The 15,882-nt window shown below is 39.9% G+C and overlaps 1 protein-coding gene and 1 long non-coding RNA gene across 3 annotated transcripts in view; one reads left to right on the forward strand and one right to left on the reverse strand.

The window, feature by feature from the left end:
- Nucleotides 1–15,882, forward strand: part of OTC (ornithine transcarbamylase) — a 61,898-nt gene that overhangs the window by 6,322 nt on the left and 39,694 nt on the right. The window contains exons 2-3 of the mRNA XM_040468885.1: nt 5,700–5,838; nt 7,550–7,631. Coding sequence (XP_040324819.1) covers nt 5,700–5,838; nt 7,550–7,631 — 221 coding nt within the window. The remainder of the gene's footprint in view (nt 1–5,699; nt 5,839–7,549; nt 7,632–15,882) is intronic.
- The window catches only part of LOC121026069 (uncharacterized), a 176,887-nt gene continuing 164,352 nt past the window's right edge, over nt 3,348–15,882 (reverse strand). The window contains exons 5-6 of one of the 2 annotated variants that reach the window (XR_005788251.1): nt 14,929–15,133; nt 8,513–8,622 (exon numbers count right to left, since the gene is read on the reverse strand). This is a non-coding gene — a long non-coding RNA (uncharacterized LOC121026069). Of the gene's footprint in view, nt 3,935–8,512; nt 8,623–14,928; nt 15,134–15,882 lie in introns of those variants that run through there. The other variant, XR_005788252.1, reaches the window with a different exon arrangement.

The raw sequence follows: 15,882 nt of genomic DNA on the forward strand, positions 1-15,882 counted from the left end.
TTGATTTCAGCTGCCATAGTATATTAATTGTGAGCAGTTGCATAAAGGAAAAACTTCACTGCTCGCTCTTTTGTCCACGAATCACTATGTAAATGAGAGCTGCACATCATGATCAATGACCAATTGCATGACTTCTTTCAAAGTTTGGTGGTTGCTCACTGGGCATCTGTTATTCAGTTTACCTACAAACAACAACGAGTGTGGTTGCGATGCCTTCTTTTTTCCCAATGATAAGCTTAGGTGCCACTTTATAAAAATGAATAATCGAAAGGAGGAATTGTCTGACAGAGATCAACGTACAGAAGAGAAATTAAAAAAAAAAAAACCCACAACACTGGCAGTAAAATTTGAATCAAATGGGAATGCATTTATAGAAGAAATAGTTTATGGTGGTATTGTTGACCCTGCTAATTGTTTGAAAGGCTGCAGCTATGCAGCCAGAGGAACTTAGTGAAGACAAACTTACCGACATAAATGAGGAAAGCAGTTGTGACACTGAGTGTAAAGATGTTCCAGAGGAAGTGACACCAGCAAAGCACTTCACATTAAATGAATTCTCAGAGATAATTTATAATGTTGAAAGTGCAAAGGATAAAATGTTGGCAGGTGATCCAAACGTAGAGAGTATGGCAATTCAGCAAAGCATAGACAAGATGTTTGCTCTATAACATATGCTATATAATAAGAAGACAGCATGCATGGTTCAAACTACTCTTGACCATTTTTTACAAAAAATAAAACACTATAATTCTCCATGCTTCTAATGTTTTAAATTATGGCATAATAAATATATTTCACTTTTGCTAATTTTTTCATTTCCCTACTCATTTATAACTGACAAAAGGAGAGTACTAAATGTTTTGACAAAAAATTAAAAGTCACAGAACAATTGTGATATTTCCCACTTATTAATAAAGTTGCTTTGCATGGTTGCAGATTTAATGGTCATTTACAGTCCCATACTACTATGCAAAGCCAGAACTATCTGCATTTTATGGTTTTTAAAAAATGTTTATTTATTTTGAAAGAGAGTATGAAAAAGAAAGAGAGAGCGTGTGCGCACACGCAGGCATGAGTGGGGGAGAGGTAGAGAGCGAGGGAGAGAGAGAATCTGTGCTGATAGCACAGAGCCCCATGTGGGGCTCGATCTCATGATCGCACAAACTGTGAGATCATGACCTGAGCTGAAATCAAGAGTCTTAACCTACTGAGCCACCCAGGCACCTCATCTGTATTTTTTTAAAGCTTATCTGCTAACATATATTGGAGATGCTATCCCAGGACAACAAAAGTGAAGGCAATATTATCAGTGGCTGCCGTATGGAGACTGAAGTCACAAAGAGTTATTCTTCTGATTACTTGTGCTCTAAGAAAGAGAATTTGAAATAAGGTTTCTGTTGCTATACACATTTTTAAATGAAAGGTCCGGACAAAAAGGGAAGATTCCAGCAGGATGTTGGTGTCTTCTTTTTATTTTTAAATTTGAGTCTGTCAATGGAGAAATAACAAGAGATGCATCTCACAATGCAATCCCAACAGTAGAACATTAACCCAACCCTAATCCCAACTTCTTCGAGTATAAGGACAAATCTGAGAAAGACCCCGAGACTTTTTACTTCTCCTAGTCTGTCTTCTGTTTAGAGAGCTGAAAGTTGGAGCTTTTCTGCAGTAGTTGAAGGTGTTGTTGAGTCTCCTCTTTGACCATTATTTTCCTGCTTCCTTTCATGAGAACCCAGGAGAAAATTAAGTTCCATGCATAATTTCTTTTCCTTTTTCAGTTCTTTTTCTCTGAGATTCAACACCGCCACCAACCACTACCACAATTCCAAGATCTGTGATATTCTGTTGAATAAAACTTGTAGTCCCAAGAGTATTTAGAAGGAAGTAGATTGAGGGGTGCCTGGGTGGCTCAGTCGGTTAAGCGTCCGACTTCGGCTCAGGTCATGATCTCACAGTTTGTGGGTTCGAGCCCCGCATCAGGCTCTGTGCTGACAACTCAGAGCCTGGAGCCTGCTTCAGATTCTGTGTCTCCCTCTCTCTCTCTGCCTCTCCTCAGCTTGCACTCTGTCTCTCTCTCCCTCAAAATAAATAAACATTAAAAAAATTAAAAAAAAGAAGGAAGTAGATAGACACGACACAAGCCTGCAAAGGCTGAGAGTCGGGGAGGGTGTTCAATCCTTTAAGTTTTGCAGTTTGGAGATCAGCTTTTGTGGACTCTAAAACTGCCAGAAGTCTGAACTTAAGCTCTAGGCAAGAAGTCCTCAAAATTAGCATACCAGTGGTTTCTCCTGTTGTCAATGGATGTGAGTTTACCAACTATAGTGGTGTTTCACACATTTCTTAAATCCTAGGGAGCAGGGGTTTCCAGCAAAGTTTTTTTCTCTGTTAAAAACAATACTGGAGGAAGTCTTAAGCCATGGAATATTAATGCTTTATTGTAAGACACACAGTCAGGAGAGTTTATCTTCTGTGATTTTATCTTACTTGGACCTCATTCCAGAAAGAAAAAAATATTTGCAAACATGCCCTCAATGTGAATTGGGAAAGTTTAAGCTGCCATGCCTCCATTTCAGGCCAGACATGATAAACTGTTTACAGACCCCAGGTCCAGTTGACTCTAAACAATTCATCAATATCAGTCAAAGGGTTTACTTCTTAACAATATCGGTACTTGTATATTCCAAGTGTTGCTTAGTATTATCAGTAATTAACATCAGAACCAGACATATAACCAAAATGCAAATGTAAAAACACATTTTCTGCCTAAAGGCCATGTTTTTAAAGTTCTCAAATTTCTGAATACTATCATCCAAGTCTTGGACATAGTTTTCTAAGATTTTTACTAGAGTTCTAATGGAAGGAAGAAAATGAAGGTCTATTCTAAAACGTCTTTAGCCAGCAAAATATTTTTTGTATATTTACGAATTTACTTTTAAAATTTTGGTTCTCCTTCATCTAAACTTTTACATTTTTTTGTGTTCTGTTTTTTACACAATCTACCAGGGTAGTAACACGTATACAAATAAGCAAACATACATTGTGGATCCATGTTCAAAATGTTTTATGTTATGGGTCTATAATAAAAATAAATTGTGGACCACTGCCTTAAAGAAATTTCCATTTAGAGAGTAGATGAATGATATTTTTACAAGTTGAAGATTATGGTACATCTTTGAAGCAGGAATGTTGACCAAAATTTTGATCCACATACAAGCTGAAAACACTAATTTCTAAGGATTGAATATGGTATTGGTATCCTACGTTAAATCAATCAATCAATCAACCATTAGCCAACTAACTCACAAAACTTCGATCTTTATGGAAGTTCCTTTCCTTACTAACTAGAATCTCTGAAGGGCTTAATGTCACAAAAAATCAACTGAAAAAAATATTCACCTATAGAAGACTAAACGAACCAATCAACTCTGCCAGAAAGTTGGGGGTTTAGTGAAAGATTCTTTTGTCTAAGTTATTTGATGTCATGCAGTGGAAACAACAAATTGAGTGAATTTGTGATTTTCCTACCTATCTTGTCACCATTGCAAAAAGACATATAGAAATTCCCACCAGAGAATTGACTCTTCATCTCAAGTAGCACAAGCTCTTTTCTTAAGCTAGAATTCAAGCATGATCATTTTGTGACAATGGTTCTGCTTCTAGTAAAATTAATGTTTAGCCCATGTGGTGAACCACAATTTGCCCTTCATTATTCACAATTTCTAATGGCATACAATATAATTATTGTTAAATAGAGATAACACGAGGAATAACAAAAGAATAAATGTTTTCAATTTTAGATACTGATTACCCCCCAAAATAATTATTGCCATCACAATGTAACAAAGTGTTAAAATGGGACTCTTTCCGTCTCGGTTTCTGCTTAGGCCCAATAGGTGTTTTCTCTTCCCTCATTCCAAAGCGAGATGCTATGCCACTAAAACAGGAGCAAAGGAGATACACAAGAATTAGTCTTGCAACCCACTGGTGACCACTTCCAGCTTCTAAAATATATTGCAGAAACCAAGAGATGGGCGTAGATTGGAAGAAGATTTGGAAAGTCTTACCATTGTATATGATGGGGAGAGGTACTCTTCCCTCAACTCAAGCCTAGGGAACGTGGCTCCAATGGCACTGATAGGTTCAACAGGAGAGCTTGGGGACACTGCACACCAACTTCAAGTCTCTACCTAGGAAATCTAGAGTAAGAGGGACAGGCTGCCTCGCTGTTTTGATGGCAGAATAAGAGATGCGTTCATACTGGAAAGAAACGGACTTTTGTCAGAGCAAAGTACATGAAGGGATTCCCATGAACCAATACAGATTGAGAAAGAGACTTAGCATGGTATTGTTTCACATGATGGCCAAGAGACCTCCCGAAGGGTGGGGAGATCTCTGTGAAAGGAGTCTGGATGTGTTCCCTTGGATGGCAGGAGAAATGTAATTGTCCACCACCAAGGACTATTGTGAGAAATTTCCAGTGATGACAGAGTTCTCCCAAGGACCCTCAAAAGCACCCCAGAAGATAAAGTGTCAGCCTTAAGCACCTAGGCCAATGCTAAATTGCTAGAACAGAATCAGACTTTGCCTGACCCTTAACTCCTCACTTTCCCTTGGCTTTACTTGGAGCGACTAAAGGTGGGAAATAGAGGAAACAATTCATGGTCCCTCGTCCCTTTAGAGGAGGCCGGCTTGAATCAGGCATGAGATGGAAGGAAGAAGGGTGTTAACTTGCAGTACATTTCTTAGAGTTAAAAAAAATCATTATTATTATTATGCATTATTTTACTAAGACTCTTTGGAGGGAATAAAGTAAGCACAGAGTATTTTTTTTTTTTTTTATTTTCTGAAAGTTACCAGAAAAGCCACAAGGCCCATTGTATTTGACCAGGGACAAGTAAAGAACAAATCTCCAAAGAAGAGATTTGAAGGGTGGTAGAGGAAAAAGAATGAAAATGTTTTCTATGGTATGGACATTATAAATTCTGTTCATATAATCTAATGATTTCAATAATAATAGCTAAAATTTATCAAGTGCTTATTCTAAGCCAGACACCGTCTGCTTTGCATGTATTAAATCATTCCATCCTCACAATGCTATAAGATTATTATACTCATTTTCTAGGTGAGAAATCGAGGTGCAGAGAGAGGTTAGGCAACCTGCCTGAAGTGGCACTACTAGTAAGTGGCTAAGCCACCAAGAGGGCTATTCCCAGCAAATAAGAATTCAACCTCTTTCCTCAAATTTTTCTTTTCTCTCCACATCCAAAATATTGGATATCAAAAATGGAGGGGCTCCTGGCTGGCTCAGTCAATTAAGTGTCCGACTTCAGCTCAGGTCATGATCTCACTGTTCGTGAGTTCGAGTCCCGCGTCGGGCTCTGTGCTCACAGCTCGGAGCCCGGAGCCTGCTTCGGATTCTGTGTCTCCCTCTCTCTCTGCCCCTTCCCTGCTTGCACTGTGTCTCTCTCTGTCTCAAAAAGAAATAAACATTAAAAAAATTTTTTTTAAATAAAAAATTTAAAAAAAAGGAAACCACAGCCTTATCAATTTTAGCGCGTTAGCACTTTGCAGGAACACATGAGGCTACATGTGATTTTCTACGCTTTGTTTCAAGAATCGAACACCGAGTCACCCCAGTTCAATGGGGTCTTTTTCTTAAATATCTATTTCTCTTGAATTTTCTTTTTTCTTTTGTGTAGATGTGGACAGCCACTACAAAATAAAGTACAGCTGAAGGGTCGTGACCTCCTCACTCTAAAGGACTTTACAGGAGAAGAAATTAAGTATATGTTATGGCTATCGTCAGATCTAAAATTGAGGATAAAACATAAAGGAGAGGTATGTAGCATTTTCATTTTACCTTCCCCTACTACCAGCCCTTTTAAAGACAGCCTTTCCAAAGAAAGAGGGAAAAGAAAATATATTAAAATTCCTAAACAGTAGCTAAGTAATGAAACCACACAGTCAAGGTAATTGATTATCACTGAGTGTACAGGCATATAAAAAGCATAAAAATCAGTTATTCAATGACAAGTCATTGTGCTTCTCTCATGCGGAATGTTGAAATTCATTATTAATTGGATCAGAACCTAAGGAATCATTTCTCTGGAAAGATTTTATTTTTATACCTTCATTCTTTTCTCTGTGTGTTTTCTATCAAGTTAAAAATAAGGACAATACTTTTTTTTTTCTTCCTGGCAACAAATTTCAATTGTGGATGAATATCAGATATATGATTATTAGGATAATGTCCAAAAATTCACAGTGATGTTACCGTGTTGAAAATAATTCAGATTAGCAAGGAAACAATTAAGTGGTAACCAAGTAGGAGAAGAGATGGGATATGGTGCTTAGCTGTAAGCATTATTCTGCATTTTGAACAATTTATGTTTGAAACGCGCTTAATTCATGCAGCAGTCTCATTTAGACCGCTTAATTGTGAAAGCATACGTGTTCCAAGCTTGTTCAAAAGCACTTTAAAGAGCTGGTGCCAGGCCAAGAAAGGTTTACACAACCTTGATTTTCTTAATCTAGTTCACTAGCTCTCCAAGTTCTGAGAACAGGAGTGACTCCAAGTGCTATGGGTTGACATTCCCATAGAAGACCTGAAATAAGCAGAAAAGGTCCCCCAAGATCCCAGGCCTGTTCTTCATACTTCATGTGTAAGAAGAGTTAGCTGGCAGGAATCTATTTGTTCCAGAACTCACCCTATCAGGAAGTCCATCTACAGAAGAGGAAGAAGGAAAAGCCCCACCCCACACCCAAACTCTCCAGATTGTTTCCAAAAGACTTCTAGAAACAAAGCCTTTGTGCTCCCACAAGGATGCATGAGAAAAGTGTAGCTGGGGCTTCATCCTTAGGAGTCTTACTGCCCCATGTTGTGACAGAGCAGCATTGTTTCTAGCTGAGAAAACACTTCTGAACCAAGCGTCTTCAAGGTCATTGAACATTGATAGGGGTTTCCATGGATTTAGGTAAAAAGACGGTTCCAGTAAGAAATATTAACATACTTCAGAACAAGTGTTCAGGTTGAACCCAGAGCAACTAATATTTTGGAATTACATGCCCATTATCTGTAGTTCTTGTTCCCTTCCTCCTATTTGTACAGAACATGACAAAAACCACTTTTTAAAAAATTTTTAAATGTTTTTATTTTATTTTTGAGACACACACACACACACACACACACACACACACACACCCCAGTGAGAGCAGGGGAGGGGCAGAGAGACATAGAATCTGAAGCAGGCTCCAAGCTCTGAGCTGTCAGCACAGAGACTGATGCGGGGCTCAAACCCAGGGACTGTGAGATCATGACCTGAGCTGAAGTTGGACACTTAACCAACTGAGCCACCCAGGTGCCCCATGACAAAAAAACACTTTAAATGCACTTTTACAGTAACATTTTGAGTGCTTATTTGGATGGAAGCAGTGATTAGTTATTCTACATTTTCTGATAATGTAAGGAATAACTTTTGAAACATAATCTTTGATACTGGATATTAAATATATTTTTCATTTTAATTGTATTCTTGTCCTTAATTTTCAGTATTTGCCTTTATTACAAGGGAAGTCCTTAGGCATGATTTTTGAAAAAAGAAGTACTCGAACAAGACTGTCCACAGAAACAGGTGAGTCCACCGACAAGGTCACACTTGTGCTGAAGAGGGGGCCAGAGGGTGAGGATCTGGGAGGAATCATCCAGTGGGGGAATTTGTGTCTCTTTAACAACCACAAAGGGAAAACACTGTCACTGGGAGTACCAGGGCAAGCCTCTGAATGCTCTTTCCAATTCTCAAAGAAGCTGTAAGCAGAAAGGTTAGTGTCATCTGTAGGAATTCCATGAACACTTGATTAGAAGTCTCCAAGAGCTTTTCGTGTTCAGTAGAAAATGTGAGTGGACACAAATTCTCAGCCTTCAAACTCACGTGGGCAAGAAATGTGTATTTTCCCAACACGTAAAGGATTTTCTCTAGCCTGTACCAATTTTGCAGGATGGTGGAAACCTAATCTTCGCAATGTTAGGCAATCCTCAGTCATTTCAGGGTTTACTTTGTCAATTTGGGTTCTCCTCTCCCCTTCCCCACAGTCATGGTTAAGTCCCGGAGAGTACGTGAGTAAGACATCTAGGGCTATGGGGGTTTGGTCATTGGTCAGCAGGACATCATCATCAAATGGCCACACTGGAGTCTGCTGAGACTTCCGTATCCCCATTGGACCTTGGCTGTCTCCCATTCACTGTGGAGTCTGCTGCACTTGGATCATCACAAGACGTGAAATATTTCTCGGTTGACTCTCCCAACCTCTTGGCAGTTCTCCTTGCCATCCTGTGTACAGAGAAACTGCAAGGCTTTCTCAATCCTTCCTTCCTCAATCTGGGCGCCACGGAGTACTATAACATGTGTTGCCTCCTAGAACTCTGTCTTAAAGGCAAGACACACATGTTATCAGCTCTGGGGTTCCCCAAACTCATCTGAAATGTCCATCACGCATCCACCCTTCAGTACGTGGCCTGGGAGGACAGATGACAGGTACAGTGTCAAAGGTCCATCACTTTTTATTTCTTCTGCTGCTTCTTTCTCTTGCTCCTCTTTTTCCCCTTCCAGTTCCCAGTATTGGAGGCTAGGTGATAAAGCAGGAAGAAAAAACTGGCTCTGACTCACCAAGATGTCTTTCAAATCTACTGTTTGTGCCTGGAATTGTAAGCTATTAAAACTCAAAATTTCTCTTTTCTTAAGCTATTATCTCTGTAATATTTCAAAAAAGTCCATTTTTAAACTTGTAAGCCACACACCACCTCTTTTCTTTCTCTCTGCATTTCTGCTTTATCAGACCTCCCCTGAATCAATAAAATGACTGCCCAAATGGACAAATGGATAGGATCAAGTAGGAGGAACCACAAACAAAAACATTGGTTGTTTCTTCAAATAGCTCATCCCATCTACAAGTATCAGAGCTTTCTAGGATTCAGAAGCAAACAACTACTTCATGCAATACTTGCCTTGTAATGGTCAGTAATGAGGTTCATCAAATATGTAACAAAATAAAGTTCAAAGGGATTAAGTGACTTGGTAAATTCACTTACTTAACAAAGAGCACCAGGATTCAGATCTAAACTTCATTGTTCTTACTAATGCACTCCCCTTGCCCCTTGACTGAAGAAAGGAGGGTGAGGGGAAACATGTAAGGTGTCACCTGATCTTTAAGTCCCAGGAAGAAAACAGATGAGAACATTTTGCTCTTTTAAGATGGCCCCTTTACAAAATATGTTGACATCTGACATATAGCAAAGGAAAAATGAATATTGCATAAACAAGTCAATAATTCTCAAATTCTGCTCCTTTTCAACAGCGGTCCTCTATGAGTTGGGCAGAGTTTATTTTGTCAGAACTTAAGAGAGGTGTTCTTTTTTGAAGTCATCAAAATAATTGATTAGTACATGGACATTTATCAATTTTAAGTTTTTTAAAATTAATTTTTCTTAGCTGTTGGTGTTTTATACAACTTTTCTCTGCTCAAATGCTATTTTTGATATCAAATATCCCCGAATAACTGATCAGTTTTACCACTCATATATATTATATGGTAGTTAAGCTATTAATAAAACCAAGAGTGAAGACTTAATAAGCCTTTGGGGGCAGACCTTGTGCCAAATGCTCTACATTAATTACATGGATTATCTCACTTAATCCTTACGACAATTCTGTGAGGGTAAGACCATTGAAGAAAATAGTCTGAAACTGGTTCAGCAAATGGCCCATAGACACAGCTAATAAATGGCAGACCGAGGATCGGTAGCTATTATTAAATGTATTTTTTTAAATATCTAATTTAATTTGAACAGGTAATTATCATGTTTTGTTCCAGCAAAATTGTTTCTGTGGATGGCATTAAGCATTTTGTTAAATGATGGTTTTCTATACAGAAGTGCTCTGAAACGAGCACAAAATTGCAACCTGTTATGACGAATACATGAGAAAAGGAACACGTGACCATAAAAAGTTATGGTTCACAGAGTATTCATCATTAACCTCAATAAGTATCCATGGGTCTAATTGTATATGGCATCCTGCCAAACTCAACAGTAGGAGAATCAGAGTAAGTAGTTGCTTTAAATGCTTACAGAAACAGTAAACCTCAACCAAAACCATGGCAGGGCATTTTTATAATGTATATATGCATCTTATGAGTTGTCCTTCGGCACAATTTTCCATCAAAACCTATTACCTTGGTATTTAAATTTTTTTTAATTTTTTTTTATTTTTGAGAGAGAGACAGAGAGACAGAGAGACAGAGAGACAGAGAGAGAGCATGAGCAGGGGAGGTGCAGAGAGGGGGGGGGGAGCCACAGAATCTGAAGCAGATTCCAGGCTTTGAGCTGTCAGCACAGAGCTCGATGTGGGGCTCAAACTCACAGACCACAAGATCATGACCTGAGCTGAAGTCAGGCACTTAACTGGGCCACCCAGGAGCCTCATGTTATCTTGGTATTTAGAACGAAAATGGGATGCTATTAAAACTGTCTATTGTTGCCCCAGATTTGTGCCAGTCTCCTCATAGGAAAGTCCTTGAGGATCCTATCCCAAGCCTGAGTTGCAGAGATACAACAGTATTTCTGCTGATCTGAAGGAACAGAATAAAATTCATCACCCAACTTAAGCCATATTAATTGCTCATGTAATCTTTTTATTCAGTGTAAAACACTTATAGAAAAGTGCACAAATCATTATGCATATGTAGTTCGATGAATTCTTACAGTAAACACATCCTTGTAATTAATACCCAGATAGAGAAATAGGGCATTAATAGCACCCCGGAGACCTCCCTTGTATCTCCTTCCAGTTGCCATTCCCCCTACCCAAGGGTAACCATTATCCTGGCTTCTAACATCACAGATTAGCTTTGCCTGTTTTCGAACTTTATATAAATGGAATCATTCAGCATATGTTCTTTTGTGTGTGGTTTCTTTTGCTCAGCATTATGTTTGTGAGATGTACCAACGTCGCTGTGTGCAGTTGTAGATCATTTATTCCTCATCCACTCTTTTGTGTATGCCTGCCAGGCAAGCTGCACAATTCTCCTGTGTGCCTACTGATGATTATATTCTTTTATTGCAAATTAATTGAGCAGATAGACGGATACATTTATTAATCTCGGTAAGTGCAGTAGCCAATAGAAAAAAATGCACAGGGCATCCTAAGAGATGGTTCTTTTCATTATTTAACTTTGGCATCTCACTTTCAAGGTGACATAGAAGCTGGCACTTTCTAAGCTATTTCAAATGTATCATCTTTACAAAGGTGACAATATAAAAAATGTGATACTATTCTGCAGGTATGAAAGTAAAGCACAGAGAGGTTCACGACAGCCTTAGTTCTACCAGCAAGAACCCTCAGAGCCCTCATATTTCCAGTGCATGAATTCTAATTATACCCTTCTTCCAAAGCTTGCAGGGACCTGTGAGGAAAAGGGCAAAATCAGATGTAGTCTTATTTTCCCAGGAAGAAATTAAGATATTAACAGAAGAAACGCTTTGTCCAAAAATATCCAACTTGAGTGCATGAACAAATGACAGATAAAAGCAGGCTTCTCTGGATGAAGGGTAAAGAGAAAGGAGAGCCCTGTCCCTCTACCCTCCTCTTCTCAGCAGCGGCAGCTCCTGGAGGCTTCTCTGAACCTCTGACCCCCTCCTGAAGCGCTTATCACCAGCCGGGTCCGATGAGCTGGCAAATGCTTGAGCTGTGCTCTTACACTGGGGCCTGAGGTTCCTTTGTGACCAGAGACCACAATTGCAGAGGAAATTCCTTCTCGGAAGCAATGTTGCTCCATCTCATCTCCTTTGAGAAGTGCTGAAGGCTCAGACTCCTATTCTTAATGTTTTCTATAATCCCTCTTCCTACCCCTACCTCATCAGTCCAGGCTTGATGTGAATCTTCTTTATAGCACAGAGACAGAGATGAAAAGGCAGTAACCCAATCCTGCATTGTTATCGCACAATGACTTCTAGTCACAGCATGACTTGGAGCAGACCTGCCAGGAGGTCTTAAACTTTGTCTGAAACCTCCCTCCATAGTCTCCAACCCTCAGCGACATTCATCTCTGTGCGAGGCACATAGTAGGTGCACAAAGAATACTTTCTTGATGAATGTGCAGTATTCACCTTTGCTTAGGTGACGTTCCCTATATAGAAACAGATTTAATACTCAAGAGTGATTAGTGATTATAATCATCACTCAATTCCATTAGCTCACTTCACACATAATAGAAAATTCCATTCTTTCTGTTAACGGCATTAGATGTTTGCAGTCAAAATCCCACCTACATTCATTCAGTAAGTATTTGTTGAGCACTTACTATGTACCAGCATTTATTCTAGGTTCCTGAAAGTGATACACCAGTGAACAAAACAGAGGAAAATTCCTGCCTTCCTGGAGCTTATGTTCTAGTGGGGACACAGACAATAAACGATAGACATAATAAATAAGTGGGTGATATAATGTGTTGGAAAGAAGGAGAACAATGTTCCTGGAACTGAGGGCAAAACGTACTCCCTTATTTGGACTTGGCTTTTACTCTGAGTGAAATGAGGAATTTTTGCAGGGTTTTGAACAGAGGGACATGATCTAACTTGCATTTTAAAAGGCTCTCTCGGACTGCTCTATTGAAAACAACCTGCAGGGATTGGGGGTGGAGACAAGATAGAAGCAGTGGAATCCACCAGTAGGTAGCTATAACACATGGAGGCTAGGGCCAGAGTGGCAGCAGTGGAAGGGGTAAGAGGGACAGATTCTGGATATATTTTGAAGGGACAGCCAATAAGATTTCTGATGTATCAGGTAAGAGAGAGACACTAAGGATGACTTCAAGGTTTCTGCCTGAGCAACTGTGAGCAGGATGAACTAGGTGGAGCAGGAGAGAGGGGGACATTGAGAGTTCAGTTCTGGCAGCATTGAGTTTGAGATGTCTATTGGACACATGAACAAAGACGATGAAAAGGCAGTTGGCTATTAGTTTGGAGTACGGGAGTGAGATTTGCCCTAGAGATATTTGCGAGGCATCAGCATATAGATGGTATTTAAGGCCAGGAGACTGGATACGATTATAGAGGGAATGAGTATAGATTGAGAGAAGAGGACCAAGGACCGGCCCTGGAGAACATCAACATTAAGAAGTCCAGGAAAAGAGAAGGAACCATCAATGGAGATTGAGAACGAGCAAGAAGGTGTGGTGTCCTGGACAGTGTTTGAAGAAAGTTTATCAAGCAGAAGGTGGTGAACAACTTTGTTTCTGCTAATTCAAGAAAAATGAGGACTGAAATAGCCACCAGATGTATCATTGGTAACCTTGGTGAGAGGAGTTTTGGTGCAGTGTTGGGAGGGAGGGGAGCCAAAGCTTTATGGGGATAGGTTGGAGGGAAATGAGGAAAGAGAACTGAAGAGAGAAAGACAAAACAAAGTTTTGCTGCAAAGGGAGCAAACAGTTAAAGGGATACTTAGCAGGGAGAAATAGGGACGAGAAAATTTGCCTTTTTCGAATGCGTGAAAAATGAGAATAGAAATGAGAATAGCATATGCACGACGAAGGTAGTGTAAGGGAGAAAGGGAAGAATTACTACAGCAATGTTCTTGAGTACACAAGGGGGTGTGGCTTCTAGTATGTGGGGCATGACAAGTTCCTCTATGCTTAAGAGGAAGGGAAGTAGAATATATGGGTACAGATGCTGGCAGGTAGGGAGGCAGGGTGGTGGAATCTAGAAGTTCTCTGATTGCTACATTTTCCAGTGAGGTATGAAGCAAGGTGTTCAGTTGACTGCTGGCTCTGCTTTCAAAATATATCAAGAATCCAATCACTTTGTCATCATTTCAGCAGTTATCATCCTGGTCCAAGCTACCAATTCTCACCCAGGTTTTTGCAGACAGGTCTAGTGACAGGTCTCCCTGCTTCCACCCTTGCCCCACAACAGATGTTATATTAACACATAAGTCCATCATGTGACTCCTCTGCTCTAATCCTCCCATGGCTTTCTATCTTACTCAGACAAGTCAAAGTTGTTTCTTCCCCTCTACCTTCCTTCTGCAATCTCAACTCGTACTGCTCTCCTTACACTGTACCTTCCATACCAACCTTCTTGTTGTCCCTTGAACCCGGCAGTCGTGACCCTTCCTGAGGACCTCAGGACATGCTCTTTCCACTGTTTGGTGTGTTTCAGTGTGGCTTCCTCGACCATACTAAAATTACAACTCATTCCTTATATTCCCTATCTCCCTTCACTGTTCTATTTTTCTTATGGCACTTCTCAACATCTAACATACAACATACTTCATTTATTCATTCAGTTTATTTTTTTATTATTTTTTTATTTTTTTATTATTTTTTTGAATATATGAAATTTATTGTCAAATTGGTTTCCATACAACACCCAGTGCTCAGTTTATTTTTTAAACGTTGATTTATTTATTTTGAAAGAGAGAGAGGGAGAAAGAAAGAGCATGGGTGCGTGAGTGGGGGAGGGGCACAGAGAGAGGGAGAGAGAATCCCAAGCAGGCTCTGTGCTGATGTGGGGCTTGACCCCATGAACCATGAGATCATGACGTGAGCCAAAATCAAGAGTCAGGCACTTAACCGACTGAGCCACCCAGGCGCCTCCTCATTCAATTTATTACTTATCTCTCTCCCCATTGGAATGTAAGTTCACTCTAAGCAGGCACTTGTACCCTGTTGTTTATAATGCTTTTCCCGGTACCTAGAATAGCACCAGGCACATTTTGTAGAACGAATGCATAAATTTCAGAACTATGCTGTGATGCCAAGGCCTAGTGCAGTCACTCCACAGAGACAAAATGTGCCCTCCACAAAAATTTGGTTTGATTATTGACAGTGAGGATGCCACACAAGCACCAAGAGGGTATGAAAAGGTTTATTACTCACATAATGGGGCTTCTTGGGTAGAGCAGGACTGACTCCCATGCTGGTCTCAAAGTGGCATCAGAGTATGGAAAATGATACCGTCTGGGCTTTGTGGTTAGGAGGTGGGGCTGGGGTGAAGATTCCCATGCACTGGCCAGGTTTTGTTTAGTTTGAACCTCCCGCTAGTGCCAAAGGAAGGAGTGTCTGTACATTCTTACCAGCTTGCCTAGGTATAGGGCAGAAGGAGAAGAGAGAGTGATGGTTGGCTTGAAAGTTGGTAGCAGTTAAACATCATAAATTCAGTCAGACTCTTTATTACAGGACCCATACCAAGTAGGATTGTTAGCGTGTTTCATGTTCTCTGATTCTACCTGGGATGTAGCACATCACATCCGCAAGGGATCTTAAGGGTTCTAGGCAAATTCCCTCATTTTCCAGATGAAGAAGACGGAGTCCAGTTCCACTATGTTGTCTTGTCTTTGCAAATTCCTTTGTAAGTTAGCTCGGGGGCTGGCTCCCCTATGGCAAGCCCTAGGGCTATACATAGGCTCTTAAAAACAATCTTGAACAAGTTTTTAAACTCTTGACTCTCAGAACCCTTGTCTATGAAGTTCTTATAATAATATCTACTGTGCTCCTATTAGAGTAAAGTTTCAATGGAAGAATGTTTATAAAGTGCTAGCACATGGTAGTGCTCTGGGAATAGTCATCGCCAGAGTCAGAACATAGTACCCTCTAGCTAAAATCCTACTCTGGGCATATTTAAGTGAACACTCTTAACTAGCATAAAATAGGTAGAATAGAATTATTTCATTCCATTTCAGAAGCAACTACTTACTTTATTTTCAATTTAAAAAAATTTTTTTAAATGTTTATTTATTTTTGAGAGAGAGAGAGGGGGGCAAGAGGCAGAAAGAGAGGGAGACACAGAATCCAAAGCAGGCTCCACGCTCCCAGCTGTGAGCACAGAGCCTG

The sequence above is a fragment of the Herpailurus yagouaroundi genome, unplaced genomic scaffold (genome assembly GCF_014898765.1).
Source record: "Herpailurus yagouaroundi ecotype Mexico unplaced genomic scaffold, PumYag 67793, whole genome shotgun sequence".
Classification (NCBI taxonomy): Eukaryota; Metazoa; Chordata; class Mammalia; order Carnivora; family Felidae; genus Herpailurus; species Herpailurus yagouaroundi.